Source organism: Phyllopteryx taeniolatus, chromosome 1, assembly GCF_024500385.1.
Source record: "Phyllopteryx taeniolatus isolate TA_2022b chromosome 1, UOR_Ptae_1.2, whole genome shotgun sequence".
In the NCBI taxonomy this organism is placed as follows: domain Eukaryota; kingdom Metazoa; phylum Chordata; class Actinopteri; order Syngnathiformes; family Syngnathidae; genus Phyllopteryx; species Phyllopteryx taeniolatus.
In genome coordinates this window covers 19,340,425-19,362,797 of record NC_084502.1, presented here as the reverse complement: position 1 = coordinate 19,362,797, position 22,373 = coordinate 19,340,425, and the positions used below count along the sequence as shown (strand labels likewise).

General features: G+C 41.1%; 1 protein-coding gene across 4 annotated transcripts; it reads right to left on the bottom strand.

Moving 5' to 3' along the window:
• Nucleotides 1–190: 190 nt before the first annotated feature.
• On the bottom strand, nucleotides 191–22,244 carry LOC133480449 (embryonic polyadenylate-binding protein-like). 4 transcript variants are annotated; one of them, XM_061778482.1, is made up of 15 exons: nucleotides 21,539–22,244; nucleotides 21,213–21,414; nucleotides 20,334–20,527; nucleotides 20,114–20,229; nucleotides 15,188–15,327; nucleotides 15,000–15,094; nucleotides 13,738–13,875; nucleotides 13,343–13,438; nucleotides 12,784–13,044; nucleotides 5,934–6,021; nucleotides 5,730–5,849; nucleotides 5,519–5,652; nucleotides 1,762–1,870; nucleotides 1,485–1,615; nucleotides 191–566 (listed from the first exon to the last, which is right to left on the bottom strand). In XM_061778482.1, the coding sequence occupies exons 2-15, from the start codon at nucleotides 21,406–21,408 to the stop codon at nucleotides 504–506; spliced, it is 1,881 nt and encodes a 626-aa protein (XP_061634466.1). In that variant the 5' UTR covers nucleotides 21,409–21,414; nucleotides 21,539–22,244; the 3' UTR covers nucleotides 191–503. The 4 variants fall into 4 exon arrangements, with proteins under 4 accessions (XP_061634466.1, XP_061634457.1, XP_061634476.1 ...); XM_061778473.1 differs by having other exon boundaries at nucleotides 21,213–21,417; nucleotides 22,099–22,244; XM_061778492.1 differs by having other exon boundaries at nucleotides 22,099–22,244.
• Nucleotides 22,245–22,373: the final 129 nt, after the last annotated feature.

Here is a 22,373-nt window from a genome sequence, read left to right as displayed (position 1 = left end):
AAATGGATGATCCAATGTTTCAAAGAATCGAATAGAAATTTGAAGAGGCATATCCTGCACATTTGCTTAAGGCCACAGTCCTGCTTTAATGTGATGAAAAGAATCAAGACAGGTTTAATGCCTATATTGTGAACTTTATATTAACAAAAGATATTACAAAATGGAACAAAACAACTCCTTTTGTCAGTTACAGCCACATACAACATTGTCTTTTTGGGTTTTTTTTTTTTTAAAGCTATTTCACACACCACCAGAAAGTGGTCAGCATCTGTAAAGAAAACTACAGTCACATTTTAAATAAATGTCCAAATGAGCAAACATACAAACGGTTTTGTATTACAGGATATCGCATAAGATTGAATACAAGTCCAGCGTTTTTACCCCCCCCATAAACATTAATACAGGAAAAAAAAAAAAAAAACTTCATAATTCTGCCAAAGCAGTCCCATCCAGCCACTGTAGGACCAATCTTAACAGAATGAACAAAGCTGACCAAGGATTCCTCACTTTTTTGGACCGGAGACCTTGGCCTGGTGGGCTTGTAAGACAGCAATCGCCTCGTCCACCTGATCCAAAACAAACAAAAGGATTACAGTGGAACCTTGGGTTACAAACTTAATTGGTTGCAGGACCCCGTTTGGACCCCCGCGCCCCAAATGCAATAAATCCGTTGCAGTCACAAAATTAAACTATACTTACCTTTATACCTTCAGTGTCGTTAAAAATAGTGCAATATGGAAATAAGTGAAAACACAATTTCATGAAGAAATAAAACTAAAGTTTATTGCTCATTAACCTTAACTATAAGTAGGGAAAAGAGGAAAAGAATTATAGCTATTCATTGAAGAGCCTTCTACCATAATAACAGGGAAATTCTGATTCAGGTGTTTTCGCTTTTGTAATTCACTGGTTGATTGTAGGCAAAACAAACCGATCCAGGGAAATTTTTATTTTTCTGTTCAGAAGAAGAAAAACAAAACCAAAAAATCTAAAAGTTGGCTGTCACATTGTAATTTAAAAGATAAAGTGCTCTGCTGTCCATTAAACCAAGCATTCATTGGTTTAATTAAAGAGACGCTACAATTCAATAAATAACATACTATAAATAGTATTTTTTGACAAAAGTAAAAATGATTTCTGGACTTTTTTTAACCACAAACGTTATTAGATTTGTGATTGGATGATCGAGGAAGGAGGCGGAATTTCCGCTTTGAACACATTTCTGCCTTAGGCCGAGGAGCAGACTAGTTTTCACCTTACAGCCGAGCATCGCGTACAGAGTCAATGCAGCGCAAGTAGAAGCACAGCATAGATCCTTCGGTTCGTCCAAACCGAAAATAATACGTTAACTACGAACACTTTGTACGGAACCCAAATTGTTCGTAAACAGATGGGTTCGTAACCTGAGGTTCTACTGTATTGGAATGAGGAATATTTCTATTTTACGATCATGGTGCAGCCCTTAAAGGTATCGTTTTTTTTGCCTTGGAGTGGAGGGACTCTGGTGACTCCAGCATGTGTAGCAGCTCAGAGTTGTCAATCTCCAGCAGCATTCCAGTGATTTTTCCAGCCAGGTTTGGGTGAAGAGCATGGATCAGAGGGTACAGACGCTCACCTAAAATATACAATATGCTGAGATGATTTCATTAATTCAGAGTCAGACAAGAGACCATTTAAACGGCCACACCAACATGCTGCTGTAAACATAATTCCAACCAGAGTCAATATTCATTTTATGTCTTGTAGTTGCCAAGTCCATACCAAAGAGCTGCTTCTGGTCCACAAGCGGTGCTCCAGCCAACATTGAAGCGGTGAGTGGTTCAATGCTTTGCGCATGCACTGGCTGCTCCATCACAGGGGCAGGAACAACCTAAAAAAAAATCTTAAATCTTTTCAACAGGCAACCAGCTGAAACAGTGAAAAGAATGGCACTTAAGTACAGTGATCCCCTGACTTACTAATTTAGTTCATTCCTTAATCTCACTCGAAACTCAAATCACTCTTGTCAAGTCATCATTCCTCATTGAAATGAATGGAATAACATCCAGCTCGTGTAAGGCCCAACGAGCACCAAGCGACTTGGGTGAACACGAGTGAAGTGGACCATCGCTGTTCCACCTTGTGCAGTTCAGTCATTGTTTCTGGTCGCACACTTTTTGGAGACTGAGGTTTACATCCTTTGGAAAAGTTAGTTTGAGACAAACCAGCGACCACGCAGGAATCCACAACTTAAGCCTCATCACGAAAACCTGGTCAGATCTTTGATCGGAAAATTTGATCTGTGTTGTACTTTGTGAAACAATTTATTGTTCCTGGCCATTTTTTCAGCCGGGTAACACATGGTAAAAACAAGTTCACTGATGTAGTGTTTAATTCGCCCAGCAGAGGGTCTCAGCGCTACCTATCCATCCATCCATTTTCCGTCCCGCTTATCCTCACTAGGGTCGCGGGCATGCTGGCGTCTACCTCAGCTGTCTCTGGGCGCAGGGTCGGCCCTGGGCATAGATGACATCGGCGGTTGCCTTGGGCACCATCTGCTGGAGGGGCGCACTTGCCAGCGCCCTCCTCCTCAGGAGAAATACGAAAGTAACTATGTTTGTCACTAGTCAAGTCATGTCACAAGATGTGGGAGCGCATCTCAAGTCAACGAACGAGCGATCAGTCAGAACAGGACAGGTGATTTTATTTCCAATTTTTTTCCATCATGAAAAGGACAGCTAAGCCCTCGCGCGCAAAAGAAGAAAAGCGGAGGAGGAAAAGAAGTCAAAATATAAAGGTAACGTTATGTCAACATATTTTTTAAATATCATTTTGTGTAAAGAAGATGTTTTAGCTAGCGAGCTTGAAATAAAGTAAGCAAAGTCTGTGACGAAACAATCAAATCTGATAAATGTTGGGTCAGAGCAAAAGAGGCATGGATTCATAAACATACTGTTCCCCTATTAAATATGGGGGAAGACTACTCATTTTGATACAGCAGCACCTCTACATACACATTAACAGTATACATTTTTTCTAGAGTAAACCAGCCCCTTAAGTATCCATTCATCCATTTTCTGAGCCGCTTCTCCTCACTAGGGTCGCGGGCGTGCTGGACCCCATCCCAGCTGTCATCGGGCAGTAGCCTACTAAAAATACCACAAAAAAAAAAAATGGAACATGGACTTATTTTAGGGATTTTTTATATAATGCAATGTACAACATACAAAGGACTAACAGAAATGGCATTTTGTGACTACTTCAAATACTACCCAGTCAGCAAACACAGTATGTCGCACCAATGTCGACAAGCAAGGTCTGTTTTGCGCCAGCTCAGCTGGCCAATCCCAGCCTGCTGTTGTGTTGGCACGAAGCCGGGAACTTTCCGATTTTTTAACGCAGCGGCTGGATTGTGCACAACCTGCATTAATTACAGCACCAGGACACATTTTGCCACCACCATCTTTCAAGGAAATTGGCAGAAAATGACAATGTTGTCACAGGTAATGAAGTTGTGTGTTACTGTATTTAGTGTGCCAGGAGGGGCCCGGCTGCCAGCTTTACACGCGTATTAAAAAGGTAACGCGACCATTTTTACGGACTACCACAGAATATAAATCGGCGTATCTGATTCATCAGCAAACAATGTTTTGTGACAAGTATTTATGTAAATGGTTCATCTTTCATTGCCACAATTTTTTCACACTTTGTTCCGTTTTAACCCGACCAGGCTTTAACTTTATTAATAATTCAGCATGTGCGGTAGATTCAATTGTCTAACAGGTGATGTCACTCAACAATTCCGTGTGTCAACACTAAACAATAGCACCGACCATGAGTTTGACACAGGTGGTGAATAAACTTACACAATGACGTGAGATATCAAAGTGATTAAGGCTTTTCTTTTCCCTTCAGCAGGCTATCAAATCGGCAGGAATCGGGTGCTGACTTTGCTGTTGTTTAATGATGCGCATTAACTGTTACTCATTGTATATTTCCTTTTGTTTTTACTGCAAATCTGTAAATACTATTAATCTGAATTCTGTCTTCATTACAAACATGAAATTAGGTTATTTTAAGAAGTCTATTGTTTTTCCCCATTGGACAGTAAAATGTACTGAAGCAACGTGTGTTGTTCTCTGGGGTGATTTGTAGGATTTCCAACGCACTTTGGGCAAATGTGCAGCACTGAGCTGGTGGAGTGAACGGAGTGGAACAAGAGGCGGAAAAGAGGTGCTACCTGAAAGCTAAACGGCCCGTTGAATGAGTCAAACAGCAGACGTTACAGTACAATTGAAAAGGTCCGACACGAACGAATAAAGTTAAAGCCATATGAGCAGGCTACCCTGGCTGGCGCTCCAGCTTTAATCATTCAGACGTCATGTGGTGGAAATTTCTGATTAAAGACCGACGACATATTGCCAATGAGCAATTGCTTTCCCTGCAACATCAGGGCAATGGAACTTTTCATGACGGGCCGACATCGGTGCAGGACCTATGTTTGCTGACTGGGTAATATATAAAAATCTCTCTTTGCGTCCTAATAGGAGTTAGAATGGTAATTTGTATCCATTCACTTAGCTCATCAGTACCACTTTGACATTAATATCTGACAACAGTGACCCCATCTCTGACCACTTGAAACATTTCTGAGCTTGTACAAACGTCAGCTAACTTCTACCAACGCAAACAGTTAAGCTAAGATTAAATGCTGCAAAAATGAACAATGCTAATGATATTGTTGGTTGAGCGGTAGAAGTTAAATGTTCCACATATCCTGGTTTAACATAGTTCGTTACACCACGACTGCATATCACTGTAGCGTATTGCTATGCACAGGTAGTGCGATTAGAGCCTACTCAGGGAGAGGTGGGAGTGATGGTGGAACAAACCATTTTTTAGGCAAGGGGATGTTCTGTATTTTTGTTGTTAAAATGTTTCAAACAAGTACTGTGCCGTTATGGACTTTTCCACCTTGTTTAAAAAGGACAAATCTCTTAAACTTTAGGGGCACAGGGATTCAATTGAGGCGTGCTTGCCCCCCCCCAAAAAAATTTTTGGGGATAAAACACCATATTTGCCATTTCAGAAGTTTGTATCAAACTCTTAGCCCTTCACATAACTCTGCACCGAAGAGGTTGCTCTCAGGTTCAAAAAGGTTGGTGACCCTGCTCTATATACAGTATTGTAATGATTGGTGGCGTCACAACGGACGGCTGGGTCTCGCATAATCTTAGTACGCAGAATGTACATTTTTCTTTTGTGAAAGCTCCTGCATTTTTGACTGGCCGTTACATCTGTGACGTTTCAACGCCATTCACCGGCAATTCAAATTTCGAGTCACAGGAAAACCAGTGGCCGAGTGTCAGCCACTCATAAAAACAGGCGGCCGAATCCCGTGCATAGCAAAACAGTTCAGTCAGGTTCAGTCAGGTTTGGCAGCGGCTCGTAACCCGAAAAACCCGAAAGTCAAGGTATCACACTGTACTGATTTTTCATGTATGAGAGTCTCGGTACTAATCAGAACTTGGTTGAGTACCTGGAGTCTAGTCATGGGTACAGGCACAGGCATGACGTGCTGTGGGTTTCGCACTGCCGACGAGTACTTAAAATGACTCCTGGAGACACCGGACAGGTCAGCTCGCCCACCTGCAGTCTGGGTTCCGATGTTATCTAAATAAAGAAAGGAGATGTGCACGTTCATAACTGCTCCATCCATGTCCAGCCGTGTATGAGATGCCAGGACTGACTTGTCTTTTGTGTGGAACTGGCGATACGTGGAGCCTGAGTGGAAGCCTGTCTCACTGTGGCGATGGGAGTGGAGCCACGGCGAGGGGCAGACCCGCCAACATATTGGGTTGAGTATGGACCTGAAAACATAGGTAGCACCGTTTGTGTCTAGATGAATCATTTGAGCCTCAACACATCCACATTGACGCGAGTTATCCCTTCACCCTGCACTCTCGGTGACTGTCCTGCCCAACGAGGCACTGATCTCATGTTGCTGATGGCATTGTGCTCATAGAAGGTGTGTGTGGAAGCCTGCAAGATAAATGCTCATTTCAAATTAAACGACAAGAAAAGTAAAAATACATTTAAAAAATAAGTCTAAATAAATAAAAAAGAAAATCACAGATACATGCCCCGATTACAGTGCAACACGATTTGACAGTTCTGAGTTACAAACGTGGTCACGTAACAAACACGCAAGTCAAGGTACCATTGTATATACTTTATAAAATAGTAGCATATCCGAATTGTGTTATGAAACAATCAGGAATCACAATATGTACAGAGGAAAAAGTATGTTAACCCTTAGCAATGTCTTAAATTTCTGCATAAATTGGTCATCAAATGTAGTCTGATACTACAAGAATAAACAGTCTGCTTAAACTACAAACCCTAATTCCAATGAAGTTGGGACTTTGTAAAACAAACAGGATACAATGGGTACGAAAGTATTAAGACCCCCTTATATTTTTCACTCGGTTATATTGTACCCATTTGCTAAAATCATGTAAGTTCATTTTTTTTCCTCATTAATGCACACACATCACCCCATATTGACAGAAAAAACAAAATTGTTGACATTTTTGCAGATTAAAAAAGAAAAAATATCACACAACCATAAGTATTAAGACCCTTTGCTGTGACACATTTAACTCTGATGCTGTCCATTTCTTCTGATCATCCTTGAGATGGTTCTACACCTTCATTAGAGTCAAGCTGTTTGATTATACTGATGGGACCTGATTACAAAAGCCCCACACCTGTCTATAAAAAGACCTTACAGGTCACAGTGCATGTCAGAGCAAATGAGAATCATGAGGTCAAAAGGAATTGCCTGAAGAGCTCAGAGACAGAATCGTCGCAAGGCACAGAGGTTACAAAAAGTTCCTAAGAGCACAGTGGCCCCCATAGTCCTTAAATGGAAGAAGTTTGGGACGACCGGAACCCTTCCTAGAGCTGGCCGTCCGGCCAAACTGAGCAATCGGGGGAGAAGAGCCTTTGTGAGAGAGGTAAAGAAGAAACCAAAGATCACTGTGGCTGAGCTCCAGAGATGCAGTCGGAAGATGGGAGAAAGTTCTAGAAAGTCAACCATCACTGCAGCCCTCCACCAGTCGGGGCTTTATGGAAGAGTGGCCCAACGGAAGCCTCTCCTCAGTGCAAGACACATGAAAGCCCACATAGAGTTTGCTTAAAAAAATAAAAATAAATAAATTAAAATTTTAAAAAAACACCTGAAGGACTCCAAGATGGTGAGAAATAAGATTCTCTGGTCTGATGAGACAAAGATATTAGTTTATGCCTTAATTCTAAGCGGTATGTGTGGAGAAAACCAGGCACTGCTCATCACCTGTCCAATACAGTCCCAACAGTGAAGCATAGTGGTGGCAGAATCATGCTGTAGGGTTGTTTTCCAGCTGCGGGGACAGGACGACTGGTTGCAATCGAAGGAATGAATCCGGCCAAGTACAAGGATATCCTGAATGAAAACCTTCTTCAGAGTGCTCAGGACCTCAGACTGGGCCAAAGGTTCACCTTCCAACAAGACAATGATCCTAAGCACACAGCTAAAATAACAACGGAGTGGCTTCAGAACAACTCCACAACTGTTCTTGAATGGCCCAGCCAGAGCCTTGACTTAAACCCAATTGAGCATCTCTGGAGAAACCTGAAAATGTCTATCCACCAACATTCACCATCCAACCTGGCAGAACTGGAGAGGATCTGCAAGGAGGAATGGCAGAGGATCCCCAAATCCAGGTGTGAAAAATTTGTACCATTCCCAAAAGGAATCATGGCTGTATTAGCTCAACAGGGTGCTTCTACTAAATACTGAGCAAAGGGTCTGAATACTTAAGGCTGTGTGATATTTCAGTTTTTTTTTTTTTATAAATCTGCAAAAATTTCAACAATTCCGTTTTTATTGTCAATATGGGTTCTGTGTGAACATTGAGAGAAAAAAATTAAAAATGATTTGAGCAAATGGCTGCAATATAACTGAAAATTTTAAGGGTGTCTGAATACTTTCTGTACCCACTGTACATTGATTTGCAAATCCTTTCCAACCTATATTCAATTGAATACATTACTAAGACAAATTGTGTGCAAATTTTCTCATTCTGAATTTGATGCCTACAACAGGAGTTGAGAAATGCTTAAAAAAAAAAACGAAGATTCCAAAGGTGAACAAGTTAATTGGAAACAGGTGAATGTCATGATCGGGTATAAAAGAAGCAGTTCCCAAGAGGCTCATTTGTTCACAAGCAAGAATGGGGCGAAGTTCACCACTTTGTGAACAACTGCACGAGCAAATAGTCCAACAGTTCGAGAATGTTTCTCGACGTACAATTGCAAGATGTTTAGGGATTTCATCATAGACTGACCATATCATCATCAAAAGATTCAGAGAATCTAGAGTAATCTCTGCACATAAGTCGCCAAGTCAAAAACCAACATTGAATGCCCACGACATTCGGTCCCTCAGGCAGCACTGCATTAAAAACAGTCATCATTGTGTAAAGGATATTGCCCCGTGGGCTAAGGAACACCTCAGAAAACCATTGTCAGTTAACACAGTGTATTGCTACACCTACAAATGAAAGTTAAAACTCTACCATGCAAAGTGAAAGCCACATATCAACAACACCCTGAAACGCTGCCAGCTTCTCTGGGCCCAGTCTCATCTGAGATGGACTGACTGCAAAGTGGAAAAAAGTGCTGTGGTCTAACAAGTCCATATTGTTTATGGCAATCATGGCCTCTGAGCCAGGAGGAAAATGACCATCCGAATTGTTCGTGCATCAAGTTCAAAAGCCAGTATCTGTGACCGTATGAGGGCGTGTTAGTGCCCATGGCATGGGTAACTTGTACATCTACATCAAGCAAGAATGGTAAAGAATTCTGCCTACAAAGTGCCAATTTATGTCCTCAGTTCCCAAACGGTTATTGAGTGTTGTTAAAAGGAAAAGTGATGCAACAGTAGTAAACATTCCCACGTCACAGCTTTTTTGGAAGATGCTACAGGAATCGAATTCAAAATGAGCTAATACAACCCCAATTCCAATGACGTTGGGACGTTGTTTAAACAAATAAAAATACAATGATTTGCAAATCATGTTCAACCTACATTTAATTGAATACACTACAAAGAGAAGATATTTAATGTTAAAACTGATAAACTATTGTTTTTAGCAAATATTCATTAACTTGGATTTTTTTGGCTGCAAGACATTCCAAAAAAGCTGGGACAGGGTCATGTTTACCACTGTGTTACATCAGCTTTTCTTTTAACAACATTCAATCAACGTTTGGGAACTGTGGACACTAATTCTTGAAGCTTTGTATGTGGAACTTTTTTCCCAATCTTGCTTGATGTACAGCCTCAGCTGTTCAACAGTCCGGGGTCTCGTCGTATTTTACGCTTCATAATGCGCCACACATTTTCAATGGGAGACAGGTCTGGACTGCAGGCAGGCCAATCTAGTACCCACACGCTTTTACTATGAAGCCACGCTGTTGTAACACGTGCAGAATGTGGTTTGGCATTGTCTTTCTGAAATAAGCAGGGGCGACCATGAAAAAGACATTGCTTGGATGGCAGCATGTTACTCCAAAACCTGTATGGACCTTTCAGCATTAATGGTGCCTTCACAGATGTGTAAGTTACCCATGCCATTGGCACTAACACAGCCCTATACTATCACAGATGCTGGCTTTTGAACTTTGGGTCCGGATGGTGCTTTTCCTCTTTGGCCCGGAGGACACGACGTCCACAATTTCCAAAGACAATTTGATATGTGGACTCGTCGGACCACAGAACACTTTTCCACTTTGCATCAGTCCATCTTAGATGACCTCGGGCTCCGAGAAGCCGGCGTTTCTGTGTGGTGTTGATGAATGGCTTTTGCAAAGTAGAGTTTCAAGTTGCACTTACGGATGTAGCGCCAAACTGTATTTACTGACATTGTTTTTTTCTGAAGTGTTCCTGAGCCAATCTGGTGATATCCTTTGATGTCGGTTTTTGATGCAGTGCCGCCTGAGGGCTCGAAGGTCACGGGCATCCAATGTTGGTTTTCGGCCTTGCCGCTTACATGCAGTGATTTCTCCAGATTCTTGGAACCTTTTGATGATATTATGGACCGTAGATGATGAAATCCTTAAATTCCTTGCAATTGTACATTGAGGAACATTGTCCTTAAACTGTTCGGCTATTTTCTAACGCACTTGTTCACAAAGCGGTGAACCTCGCCCCATCTTTGATTGTGAATGACTGAGCAATTCAGGGAAGCTCCTTTTATACCCAATCCTGGCACCCACCTGTACCCAATTAGCCTGTTCACCTGTGGGATGTTCCAAACAGGTGTTTGATGAGCATTCCTCAACTTTCTCAGTCTTTTTTGTCACCTGTCCCAGCTTGTTTGGAACGTGCTGCAGCCACAAAATTCTAAGTTAATGAGTATTTCCTAAAAACAATCAAGTTTATCAGTTTGAACATTATCTTGTCTTTCTAGTGTATTCAATTAAATATAGGTTGAACATGATTTGCAAATCATTGTATTCTGTTTTTATTTATGTTTAACTCAATGTCCCAACTTCATTGGAATTGGGGTTGTAGTATTTGAACAAAAATAAGTTTCAGTTTGAACATTAAATATAGTTTTTGTAGTGTATTCAATATATATGGAAAAGGATTGGCAATTTGTAGTACCACACCAGCAAATTACAGTATGTTTTCATATTTTTATACAGCATAACATGTAAACATTCACAGGACAGGGAGCAAAAGGTAAAGGAACCCTGGATTCACTAACTGGTTGACACTCCTTTGGCAGCAATAACCTCAACCAAACATTTCCTGTAGTTGCAGACGTGCACAAACTTGTGATTACATTTTTCCATTGATGATGGCAAGCTGTCCAGGCCCTGAGGGTGCAAAGCACAGCCATAATGTGACACTCCACCATGGTTCAGTTGGGAAAAGGTTTTGATGTTAGTTGGTGTGCTGTGCCATTTTCCACTCCTCCCAAACAATTCAACTCTTTTCATATGTCCACATAATTTTGCCAGTAATGCTGTGGAAGACCCATAACTCTCTTTAGCAAACTTCAAATTTGCAGTAACGTTTATTTAGACACCAATGGCTTCCTCTGTGTTCCGCCATGAACCCTATTGTTTATGTTTTATGCATGGTAAAATTGTCAGGTGTTGCCATGTGCCACTGAGTCTTCAGCAGACAGTTGTTTTTTTTTGTTTTTTGTTTTTTACACCTCTGAGGATTCTGCGCTGTGCTCTTGCAGTCATCTTTACAAGGTGGCCACTCCTTGTAAGAGAAGCAACAGTGCTGAACTTTCTCCATATATAGACTACTTGTCTAGCCGTGGACTGATGAACAAGACTTTTAGAGATACTTTTGTAACATATCCAGCTTGAAACAAGATTATATTCAGTATAAATCCTGACAACTCAACTGAGCTGCTATGGCATGACCTCATCAAAGCTCTTTACAGACATAACAGGAATCTTGCTGAACTGCAACAGTTTTGTAAAGAGGAATGGTCCAAAATTCATCTTGATCATTGTGCATGTCTAATCTGTTTCAGGTTATTGCTGTCATAAATCCCCCCCAATGTCCCCAAAAAAATGTCTTGTATATTTGACACACCACAGAAGAAAGAGCCTTTTTAACAAGTCAGAAAATGAATGAATCAAAATAAATTACAGTAAAGTAAATTTCAATTGCAACGCATGTGGAACCAGGCTTCAAAATGGTCAAGAATTGAGACATTTCAGCTTGCAGGTGCTGTGGGCGTGTCGCTGAATGCTCTGAAAACCCCGCCTCCCCAGAACTTTAGCCATCAATCAAATACGTGCCTTCTCTCACAGTTCACGTGGGGAGAGGAGAAATCCAAGCGGCACACATTGCCCTGGCTCTCACGGGCTGCAGAGAATCAGCCTTTGAGCCCTGGCATAATGACCATCAGCCGCAACGCTGGCACAAGTCCCCCTCCCATTGCCTCTGTTGAAATTCAGCGGCACAATGCGCTGCTCTGGCCGCTGAAGGATGCACCATAAGCGGCCACAGGACTGGGTTGCACAGCGGTCCTCGTGGAGGATTTATTTTCCTTCCTCCTCGCATGCGACCGGCACTGTGTGGCTGACGACCCCAACGCTGTTGTGGCAGATCTCCGTAGGGGGCGGGGGGTTACTCTAACCGATGTCAGGCTGGTAAGGGGCTGCAGGGTGACAGATCCAGTCTGGTTCGCCGCTGCCTCACAACGCACGTGGATATTTTCAGAGGTTGAAGTGGGCACAAGTAGAGGTGTTCACATACATTTTGATGACAGTTGATCGCAGCTTTTGCTAGACTGGCTGGAAAGTGGAGTAAATTTAAGGAAGAGAGAGAGAGCGAGAGAGACCGGGGGGGAGGCACTGAATGGAATAAGGGTGCTTGGCGGTTATATAGCGGGGGAGAGCCTCATGCCAGAGAGTATCAGCCGTAGCCCGCTGTCGTCACGAGGTTAGTTATGAGCGCTGCCCAAAGAAAACCGGCCAGTTGAGATGGTGAAGTAGAGTCTCAAGCTATGTCTCAACAATTCAGTAATATATTATCCTCAGTCTTTGCACATCTTCTAACATTAATTGTTTTACAAACAAAACGCGACAATGACTTTGGGGGAATTTAAATCCATGGGTTCACTTTTTCCTCCCTGTCCTGTGAATGTTATTTTCAATAAAATTATGCATAACTTCAAGAAATTCCAAAGGGTTCACATACTTTTTCCTCCCACTGTAGCTTACCTGTGGCACAGTCATGTAGTAGCCAGTCTGATGGTACGAGTCAATGATGGGACTAGTCATGCTCCTCAGGGTGGCCAGTCTCTGCATGTACTTGTTAGTGAGGATCGCTTTACGCTCCTCCCTTCGCTGGGCAAGTGCCACATACAGGGGCTTAGTAGCAATAATTCTTCCATTCATCTCAGTTACTGCTTTTGTTGCTTCCTCAGGTGAAGAAAAGCAGACAAAGCCAAAGCCTTTGCTTTGGGACCCATCAGTCATGACCTACATGCGGCGAGAGAGGTCAGCACAAGCTCAAGTACAACCATCATCAAGGTTCTTCACACCTGTATAAGAAATTGGAAACACCGTAGACAGGCTAACAAAATTAGCATCAATGCCACAGTAATTATAAACGTTAATTAATTTGAACGCAAGTGGTAGCGAAACCTGCAGATATTCTTTATCCTCTGCAAAAAACTATTGCAGCTTAGTTGTTTTTAGTTACGACCATATCACAGAACTAATTCAACTCATAAGGGACCACTTATTGTGCTTCTAAATGTCTAATTTCAGCACATACCTTAGCACTTGTTATGGTGCCATAGGGGGAAAACTCCTTCCGGAGTCGCTCATCATCTATGCTATCGTCCAAGTTCTTCACATACAGATTGACACCCTGAGAGCAGACAGATTTAAGATTTGTGCCAAAGTTAGAGAGGTTAACTGCCACAGAGAAGACAGAAGCGATAAGTCAACATGAGGCTCGGTGATATGACATTTAAAAAAACAAACAAAAAAAAATTTTTTCACAAAAAATCTTATTTAAAAAATTTTTTTTACCCTTCAATTAAAAAAAGGCAAATGCCATTGCCCTAAGTCAACAACTGCGCAGATACAGAAACATCTAGCAGCTATATTAGCAAGACACTAGCAAGCCTGTTGAAACTAATTACTTGACATTGTTATTAGTAGTACCTGATAACGCTGGATTCGGTCCTGTTTGATCTGGTCAAACCTGCGCTTAAGCTCTCCCTGACGCTCCAGCCGCTTCTGAGCCCGTCCGACGTAGAGGAACTTCCCGTTGAGTTCCTTACCATTCATCTCATCAACTGCCTGGTGAAAACAAAGGAGTCACCACCATAACTTTACTAAACCAATCACACCAAATCCACGTCATTTCTGCCATCTTGCTTCATCTAATATTAGTTTGATTAAGATTCCTTACTGAGCCTCAGCAACCCAAGCAGTGAAATCTTTCAGTGCAGAGCCAAAGCTTAGGCATTCAACTCACAAATTAGTTCTTGTACTGTGGTACCTTGATTCATGAGTTTATTTCGTTCCATGACCTAGCCAAAAATCACTCTTTTCTGAAACCAACTTTCCCCATTGAAATAAATGGAATGCCATTAAACTGTTCCAGATGCCCCCCAGCCCCCAAAAAAACCCAAAACATTGGGAATGCTTTTTTAAGAAAAATAGCACTGTATTAAAAACAATAAAATACAATATAAAGAAATAGTTTCCTTAATTGATACACATTCAATTAAGTTTTTTTGCCTTTTTCACCACACTGAGCAGCTTTTCTACCTTTTCATGGACAGAGGTTTGGAACTTAGAAATTTGTGGTTTTTTTAAACACCCTCAGCTGGCATTGTAACCTCCCAACTCCTTCAGTTTAAAGATAGTACGTATTGTAGAAGCACTCCACTCGACTGCTTTCTCAAGTCGACTACAAACACACCTCACTCATGTTCTATGATTTTCAGCTTTAATTCAAATGCACAACTTCTTCTCAGACCTCCCTTTCTTAGGACCCAGTGTGGAAAAAAAAGCCATCTGACAAACTACCTGCACAAAAAAACAAGAATGCGAGCACAAAACAAGTTACCTGTACTTTCAGAACAGAGGGTGGCCAGATGATGTAAATTCCACTGCTGCCATCGAGTGGCGGAGTAGCTGAAGCTGATTAAGTCAAATTTTTGCTTGGCAATGCAAAGCAAAAAAGAAAAGGAGGAAATATCCAAGTGACAGCTTGCATCTCGAAAAACTTCAGTTGAAGTACTCTTACGTAGCGGTACCACTGTATTTTCTAATTATTGCCGTCTCTCAAAATGTCTGCCGAGTTGTGTGCTCTCTGTTATAATGAACGTGTACATCCGAGCACAATTCAAATCCAACAACAAAGACAGAGAATGTGAAATCATGGACATGAACTCACCACAGAAACTTGACATTACCTTTTGCGCATCCTCGTGGTTGGCATAGTTTACAAAGCCAAATCCACGCGAATGACCTCGCTCGTCCTTCATCACACGCACACTAAGAGTCTTCCCTAAGAGGAGGAGCATGCAATCATTTAACATCCCAAGATTTTGGTCAATTAGTTCAGGAAAAAAGGCTGATTTGAACTTTCATTCATGCTTACCAAATGCAGAAAAAACATCTTTTAGATTGTCATCAGTGTAGTCTTCACCAAAATTTTTAATGTAGACATTGGTGAATTTCATAGCTTTGGTGCCGAACTCCTGCTCTCGATCCTTGCGGGACTTGAAGTGGCCAACAAAACTGCAGACATCACCACACCGGGGGGGTAGAAAGTAATTTAATTGTCCTAAAGGTCGAAATAAGTCTTCCTAGGTATGAGTTCATAGTACTTAATGAAAAATACAAACGCATAGACTCTTTCAAAGAGGATTTAAATATATATTGCTTTGTACTTCCCTGGAAGCAGAGGTGGGTAGCAGTAATGAGCTACATTTACTTTTTGGGGATAAATTCCACTTGTCAGAGTAGTTTCAATGCAACATGCTTTTGACTTTTACATCAGTATTTTTGTCGTAAACAAATAAAATGAATAAATCCCAGTCTTGGTTTCCACAAAAAAGGATGCAATTTAACATCTTTCACAGGAGATTTTGTGTGAAAACCAATATTTGAAAACAATCTGGGGTTATTTCCTCAACTTTTTCCCATCAATATCTTTTACTTTTGCTTTAGTTAAGTGTCTAACAGTGTTGTAGTCAATATATATTATACATTGAGGGCTGAGTGGTGTAGAATTCAGGTGTAGGGGGAAGGAATGCCCCTTTTTGTATTTTAACTTCGTTATCTTCGGTACTTCTATTTTTGTATTTAATTTTGTCTTGTCTAAAAAAAGAGCCAACAGATCAGATTCATATATGTACGTACATGGGTGTCACTAAATAAATCTAAAAAAAATAAATAAATACTTTTAGTACATTACATTGAGCAACATTCAGCTCGCTGCTTGTAATTTCATCTATGGGTAGGTTTGTCAGGGATTTCTGTCACATGACTGTTACCAATCCAACGTAACTATTTGTGACGTTTGACCATTTGAACAATCAAACGGAGTAAGGCATTCACATGACTGCACAGTCTCCATATGGCCCCACACTGAAACAACCTTTTCAAAGTGACTCAATTACACAAAATGTGGCTTAAAATCTATATTTACCTTACATATACGGCTGGCTCCAGCTTGCCCGTGACCCGAGTGAAGATAATTACTATAGAAAATGATGAATGGACTATGAAAAAGAACAGCTACGTCATGTGCTGTCATCTGTGTCTGCTGAAAATATCCACATTTCCGCCTACAAGAACTCCACTTGGCACTTGAGAAACAAAAAAGGCTCTCGATTTGCATTTGCAAAATGTACTGCTCTGTGGAAAAACAGCAAGTCAACCACTGCACATTAATGCAAATTACTCTCCGTAGTTGTGTTATGTCCTAAAAGTATGTTTTGTCATAGTGGTTGTTTGTTGTTATACTAGAGTGGCTGCAACTACCAGAGACAAATTTCTTGTGTGTTTTAACATACTTGGCCAATAAAGCTAATTCTGAACTATAGGTACTGTAGTTATACAATTAATCACCTCTGCCTGGTAAGCCTCCTGCTGTTTTTACGTGTAAACAAAAAGTTAATTTAAAGTGTGGATGGAAAGTTTTCAGACCCCCTTAAATTTTTCACTCAAGATATTTAATGTTCAAACTGATTAACTTGATTGTTTTTAGCAAATACTCATTAACTTAGAATTTTATGGCTGCAACACGTTCCAAAAAGCTGGGACAGGTGGCAAAAAAGACTGAGAATGTTGAGGAATGCTCATCAAACACCTGTTTGGAACATCCCACAGGTGAACGGGCTAATTGGGAACAGGTTGGTGCCATGATTGGGTATAAAAGGAGCTTCCCTGAATTGCTCAGTCAATCGCAAGCAAAGATGGGGCGAGGTTCACCTCTTTGTGAACAAGTGCGTGAGAAAATAGTCGAACAGTTTAAGGACAATGTTCCTCAATGTACAATTGCAAGGAATTTAGGGATTTCATCATCTACGGTCTATAATATCTTCAAAAGGTTCAGAGAATCTGGAGAAATCACTGCATGTAAGCGGCAAGGCCGAAAACCAACATTGAATGCCCGTGACCTTAGATCCCTCAGGTGGCACTGCATCAAAAACCAACATCAATGTGTAAAGGATATCACCACATGGGCTCAGGAACACTTCAGAAAACCAATGTCAGTAAATACAGTTTGGCGCTACATCCGTAAGTGCAACTTGAAACTCTACTATGCAAAGCAAAAGCCATTTATCAACAACACCCAGAAATGCTGCCGGCTTCTCTGGGCCCGAGCTCATCTAAGATGGACAGATGAAAAGTGGAAAAGTGTTCTGTGGTCTGACGAGTTCACATTTCAAATTGTTTTTAGGAAATTGCGGATGTCGTGCCGGGCCAAAGAGGAAAAGAACCATCCGGACTGTTATGGACGCAAATTTCAAAAGCCAGCATCTGTAATGGTATGGGACTGTGTTAGTGCCAATGGCATGGGTAACTTACACATCTGTGAAGGCACCATTAATGCTGAAAGGTACATACAGCTTTTGGAGAAACATATGCTGCCATCCAAGCAACATCTGCACGTGTTACAACAGCGTGGCTTCATAGTAAAAGAGTGCGGGTACTAGACTGGCCTGCCTGCAGTCCAGACCTGTCTCCCATTGAAAATGTGTGGCGCATTATGAAGCGTAAAATGCGACAACGGAGACCCCGGACTGTTGAACAGCTGAAGCTGTACATCAAGCAAGAATGGGAAAGAATTCCACCTACAAAGCTTCAACAATTTGTGTCCTCAGTTCCCAAATGTTTATTGAATGATGTTCAAAGAAAAGGTGATGTAACACAGCGGTAAACATGACCCTGTCCCAGCTTTTTTTAACGTGTTGCAGCCGTAAAATTCTAAGTTAATGATTATTTGCTAAAAACAATAAAGTTTATCAGTTTGAACATTAAATATCTTGTCTTTGTAGTGTGTTCAATTAAAGATAGGTTGAACATGATTTGCAAATCATTGTATTCTGTTTTTATTTATGTTTAACACAACGTCCCAACTTCATTGGAATTGGGGTTGTAAAACCTTACAGCTCACAGTGCAGAGCAAATGAGAATCATGAGGTCAAAGGAACTGCCTGAAGAGCTCACACAGAATTGTGGCAAGGCACAGATCTGGCCAAGGTTACAAAACAATTTCTGCTGCACTTACGGATCCTAAGAGCACAGTGGCCTCCATAATCCTGAAATGGAAGACGTTTGGAACGACCAGAACCCTTCCTAGAGCTGGCCGTACGGCCAAACTGCACAATCGGGGAAGTAGAGCCTTTGTGGGAGAGCTAAAGAAGAACCCAAATATCACTGTGGCTGAGCTCCAGAGATGCAGTTGGGAGATGGGAGAAAGTTCAACCATCACTGCAGCCCTCCACCAGTTGGGGCTTTATGGCAGAGTGGCCCGACGGAAGCCTCTCCTCAGTGCAAGACACATGAAAGCCCGCATGGAGTTTGCTTAAAAAACACCTGAAGGACTCCAAGATGATGAGAAATAAAATTCTCTGGTCTGATGAGACCAATAAAGAACTTTTTGGCCTTAATTCTAAGAGGTGTGTGTGGAGAAAACCAGGCACTGCTCATCACCTGTCCAATACAGTCCCAACAATGAAGAATGGTGGTGGCAGCATCATGCTGTGGGGGTGTTTTTCAGCTGCAGTGACAGGACGACTGGTTGCAATCAAAGGAAAGATGAATGCGGCCAAGTACAGGGATATCCTGGACGAAAACCTCCTCCAGAGTGCTCAGGACCTCAGACGGGGCCAAAGGTTCACCTTCGAACAAGACAATGACTCTAAGCACACAGCTAAAATAACGAAGGAGTGGCTTCTGTGACAATTCTGTGACTTTTCTTGAATCGCCCAGCCAGAGCCCTGACTTAAACCCAATTGAGCATCTCTGGAGAGACGTGAAAATGTCTGCCCATCAACGTTCACCATCCAACCTGACAGAACTGGAGAGGATCTGCAAGGTGGAATGGCAGATGATCCCCAAATCCAGGTGTAAAAAACTTTCATCATTCCCAAAAAGACTCATGGCTGTATTAGCTCAAAAGGGTGCTTCTACTAAATACTGAGCAAAGGGTCTGAATAGTTATGGCTGTGTGATATTTTAGTTTTTCTTTCATAAATCTGCAAAAAATTCAGCAATTCAATTTTTTTTCTGTCAATATGGGGTGCTGTGTGTACTTTGTGGGGAAAAAATTAACAAATGATTTTAGCAAATGGCTGCAATATAACAAAGAGTGAAAAATTTAAGGGGGTCTGAATACGTTCCGTACCCACTGTAAGATTATTTATTGTGGCTGAATTTGCCTTAGTGTTTGTTATTTACAAAAATAATAATAATAATAATAATTTGTGATACTGCTTGGCAAAATTATATTTACATATACCTGTAATTTTTTTGTATTTGTCTATTTGACAGTCAAGTGCTGTTTTAAAGAAAAAGTAAATCAGAAGTTACTCACCAGTACTTCAGTATTTTTTTTTTTCACTTAATACTTACACCAACAATTAGTAAGTTAAAAAAAGTAATTATTTGGACGACTATTTATTTTTAAAAAAATTTACTTCGACTTGAGCGACATTATTCCAAGGTAACAGTACTCTTACTGGAGTACAATTTTTGGCTACTCTACCCACCTCTGCCTTTGTGTTGTTGACAAAGACAACGGACCTAATAATAGATCCTACCAATTCACTGACCAAGTGGGGGAGATCTGACATTTGTCCCCAAGGAAATTGGCTGGTTTGGTGCCAGACTCCACCCGATTTTTTTGTCCACTAACTGAGCAAAACAGACAGAAAAATCATCTGCTCAGTCAGACACCTTCAGCAGTCATTAGTAGCTTACATGTTTATTGTGCACTACTCTTTGCCTAATATTATGTATGTTGCTTGACCATTTTTAAGAATGGATCAATGAAAGATATTAATGTACTCACACTTTTCTGTCATTCAGCAGCATTCCGTTCATGGTATTAATGGCACGGTTTGCAGCTTCCTGAGTCTCAAAGTGAACAAAGCCGTACCCTTTTGAGCCTCTCTCATCACAAACGACCTACAGCAAACACGCCATTTACGGTAATACTTAAACCATAACTTTTCAGCTAAATAGGTAACACATGGCGTACAACAAACAGCTGTCGAAACACCAACACTCACCTTGCAAGACAAAATATTGCCAAAGGCTGAGAAGGTATCATATAATGCCTTGTTGTCAATAGAATCATCCATGTTCTTGATAAAGATGTTGCCCACGCCTGACTTCCTGAGGCCTGGGTCGCGTTGAGACCACATTATTCGGATTGGGCGTCCCTTGAGAACATCGTAGTTCATTGTATCCAAAGCACACTCAGCTAAAAGACAGGAAATGTTTGACCGAAATGTCAAAAGACATTCACTGCTAAGAGTTAGGCTCTGAATACTTGCATTATATTTCTAAAGAAGTCTACTAAGGAATTAATTTAATTTGCAACCATTTGAATTCAGTTTAAGTCCAGAGATATCAGATACTCCTGTCAATGTATGATCACCTCAGGGCTGTGCGCTTCCTCATATGCAGCATTCATTCTGGGATGTCTTGCTGACATTAAGAGAGGCAGCTCTTTCACATTAATGCTCCTTGCTGCTTCACTGAGACTAAGCTGAGGATATTTACAGACAAAGCCAGCGTGACATTTGGCAATCGGTGCGTGAAAAGGAGCAGCAACCATGTAAGTAACTGCAAGTTTTAATGTTACAAAGAGCAGAAGTGAACGCGTTGTAAGCCCAATTTAAAGACTATTAAAGCACTAAAGATGGGACTTTTTAGCATTACCCAAGATTTGATTTAAAAAGCTATTGGATAATATTAGTAGGCCAGACATGTTGAGGATTGCTGTCACTAATTTCTATGTTGTTTAACATGACAACACAGAACCTGATGCTGCCTTTCTAAATGGCATTTAGAAAAAAGCACCATCATCATGACACTTCAATGAAGACATTTGGGGGGGTTCTGCATCAGAGAAGTTAAAAATGAAGAAAAAACAGGTACTTCACCATCCGCTGGTTGCTGGAAGTTTATATAAGCATATCCCAAGGATCTCCGGGTTATAATATCACGACACACACGGATTGACATGATTGGGCCAGCAGGAGAAAACTTCTGGTATAGCATGGCCTCTGTAACATCTGGATGCAGGTCCCCGACATACAAAGAGGCGAGGGGATAGGTCGGTCCGCTGCTGTTCATCATTAGCGACTTCTAGTTCAAGAAGAAGGAAGCATCCATTTAACAGCCACATGTACAAAACAGTCAAGTTGAATCTTTGATGACACATATTACATTGGTTTTAATCAAAAGGACAAATAAAACAACTACTCACACTTGTGATGGCAAAATTAAGTTATACATTAAAAAAATAAAGGTTTTCTAGTTTGATTCTATTTTTCCTCCAATTCTATATGAGAGAAGAAATCCATTTTCGCCCATTTTTGGAGGAAAAAAATAAATGGGCTACTTTTGACAACTGTATCGCAATGGAAACAAAACTATAAACTTCAACATCTCTAAATCGATCTTGATGTGGTTCAAAACATTCTGGTAACACTAACAACACTTTCAGCTGAACTTTGCTTCAACTGAAACATTTTAAGCAAAAACATACAACTAAGTTGATATGCAAGGCTCTATTTAAAAGCTACATTGAGCTCAATATTTACTGTCTATTTACTGTCCAAAGGCAATCGTAAATAGAAAAAAAAAAATTCGGCGTTCAGAAGACATCCTGACATGGCTTGATGTGACTACATGAGCACACTACCATAAGCCTAACCAAATTATACTTTACAGATGGGAAAAAAATAAAATACATAAAAAAAGATGCGTGGGTCTTGAGCGTCTAAGTCGCAAATAGATAAACTCATCAAACGTGCTGTTACTTACAGCGAGCCAAAACGTTGAACATTTAGTGTAACACAAGTCGTGAGCAAGCCGGGTCACAGGTCACTAAGGCGGGAGTCTCGTTGCGTTTAATTAATGCCGCGGAACACCTGCATCAGTCCTCATTGCCACTTCACCCAGGAATTCATATGGCCGTCTACTCCGCGACAGAAAGCAGTTCTTGCAAAACCAACCACTCGAAGTCGCCCCCTAGCGGGATTCGCATGTGAAGCATAACGAAGCAAAAAACTATTGCTGCTTTGACCACATTATAAAAT

Bases quoted from the DNA above. Each gene is read 5' to 3' on its own strand.
- LOC133480449 (XM_061778482.1), bottom strand. From the start codon at position 21,408: ATGATGAACAGCAGCGGACCGACCTATCCCCTCGCCTCTTTGTATGTC. The intron at 15,328-20,113 runs GTGAGTACATTA...TGATGTCTGCAG, and splicing joins CTGCTGAATGACAGAAAAGT to TTTTGTTGGCCACTTCAAGT. The intron at 15,095-15,187 runs GTAAGCATGAAT...TCCTCCTCTTAG, and splicing joins AGATGTTTTTTCTGCATTTG to GGAAGACTCTTAGTGTGCGT.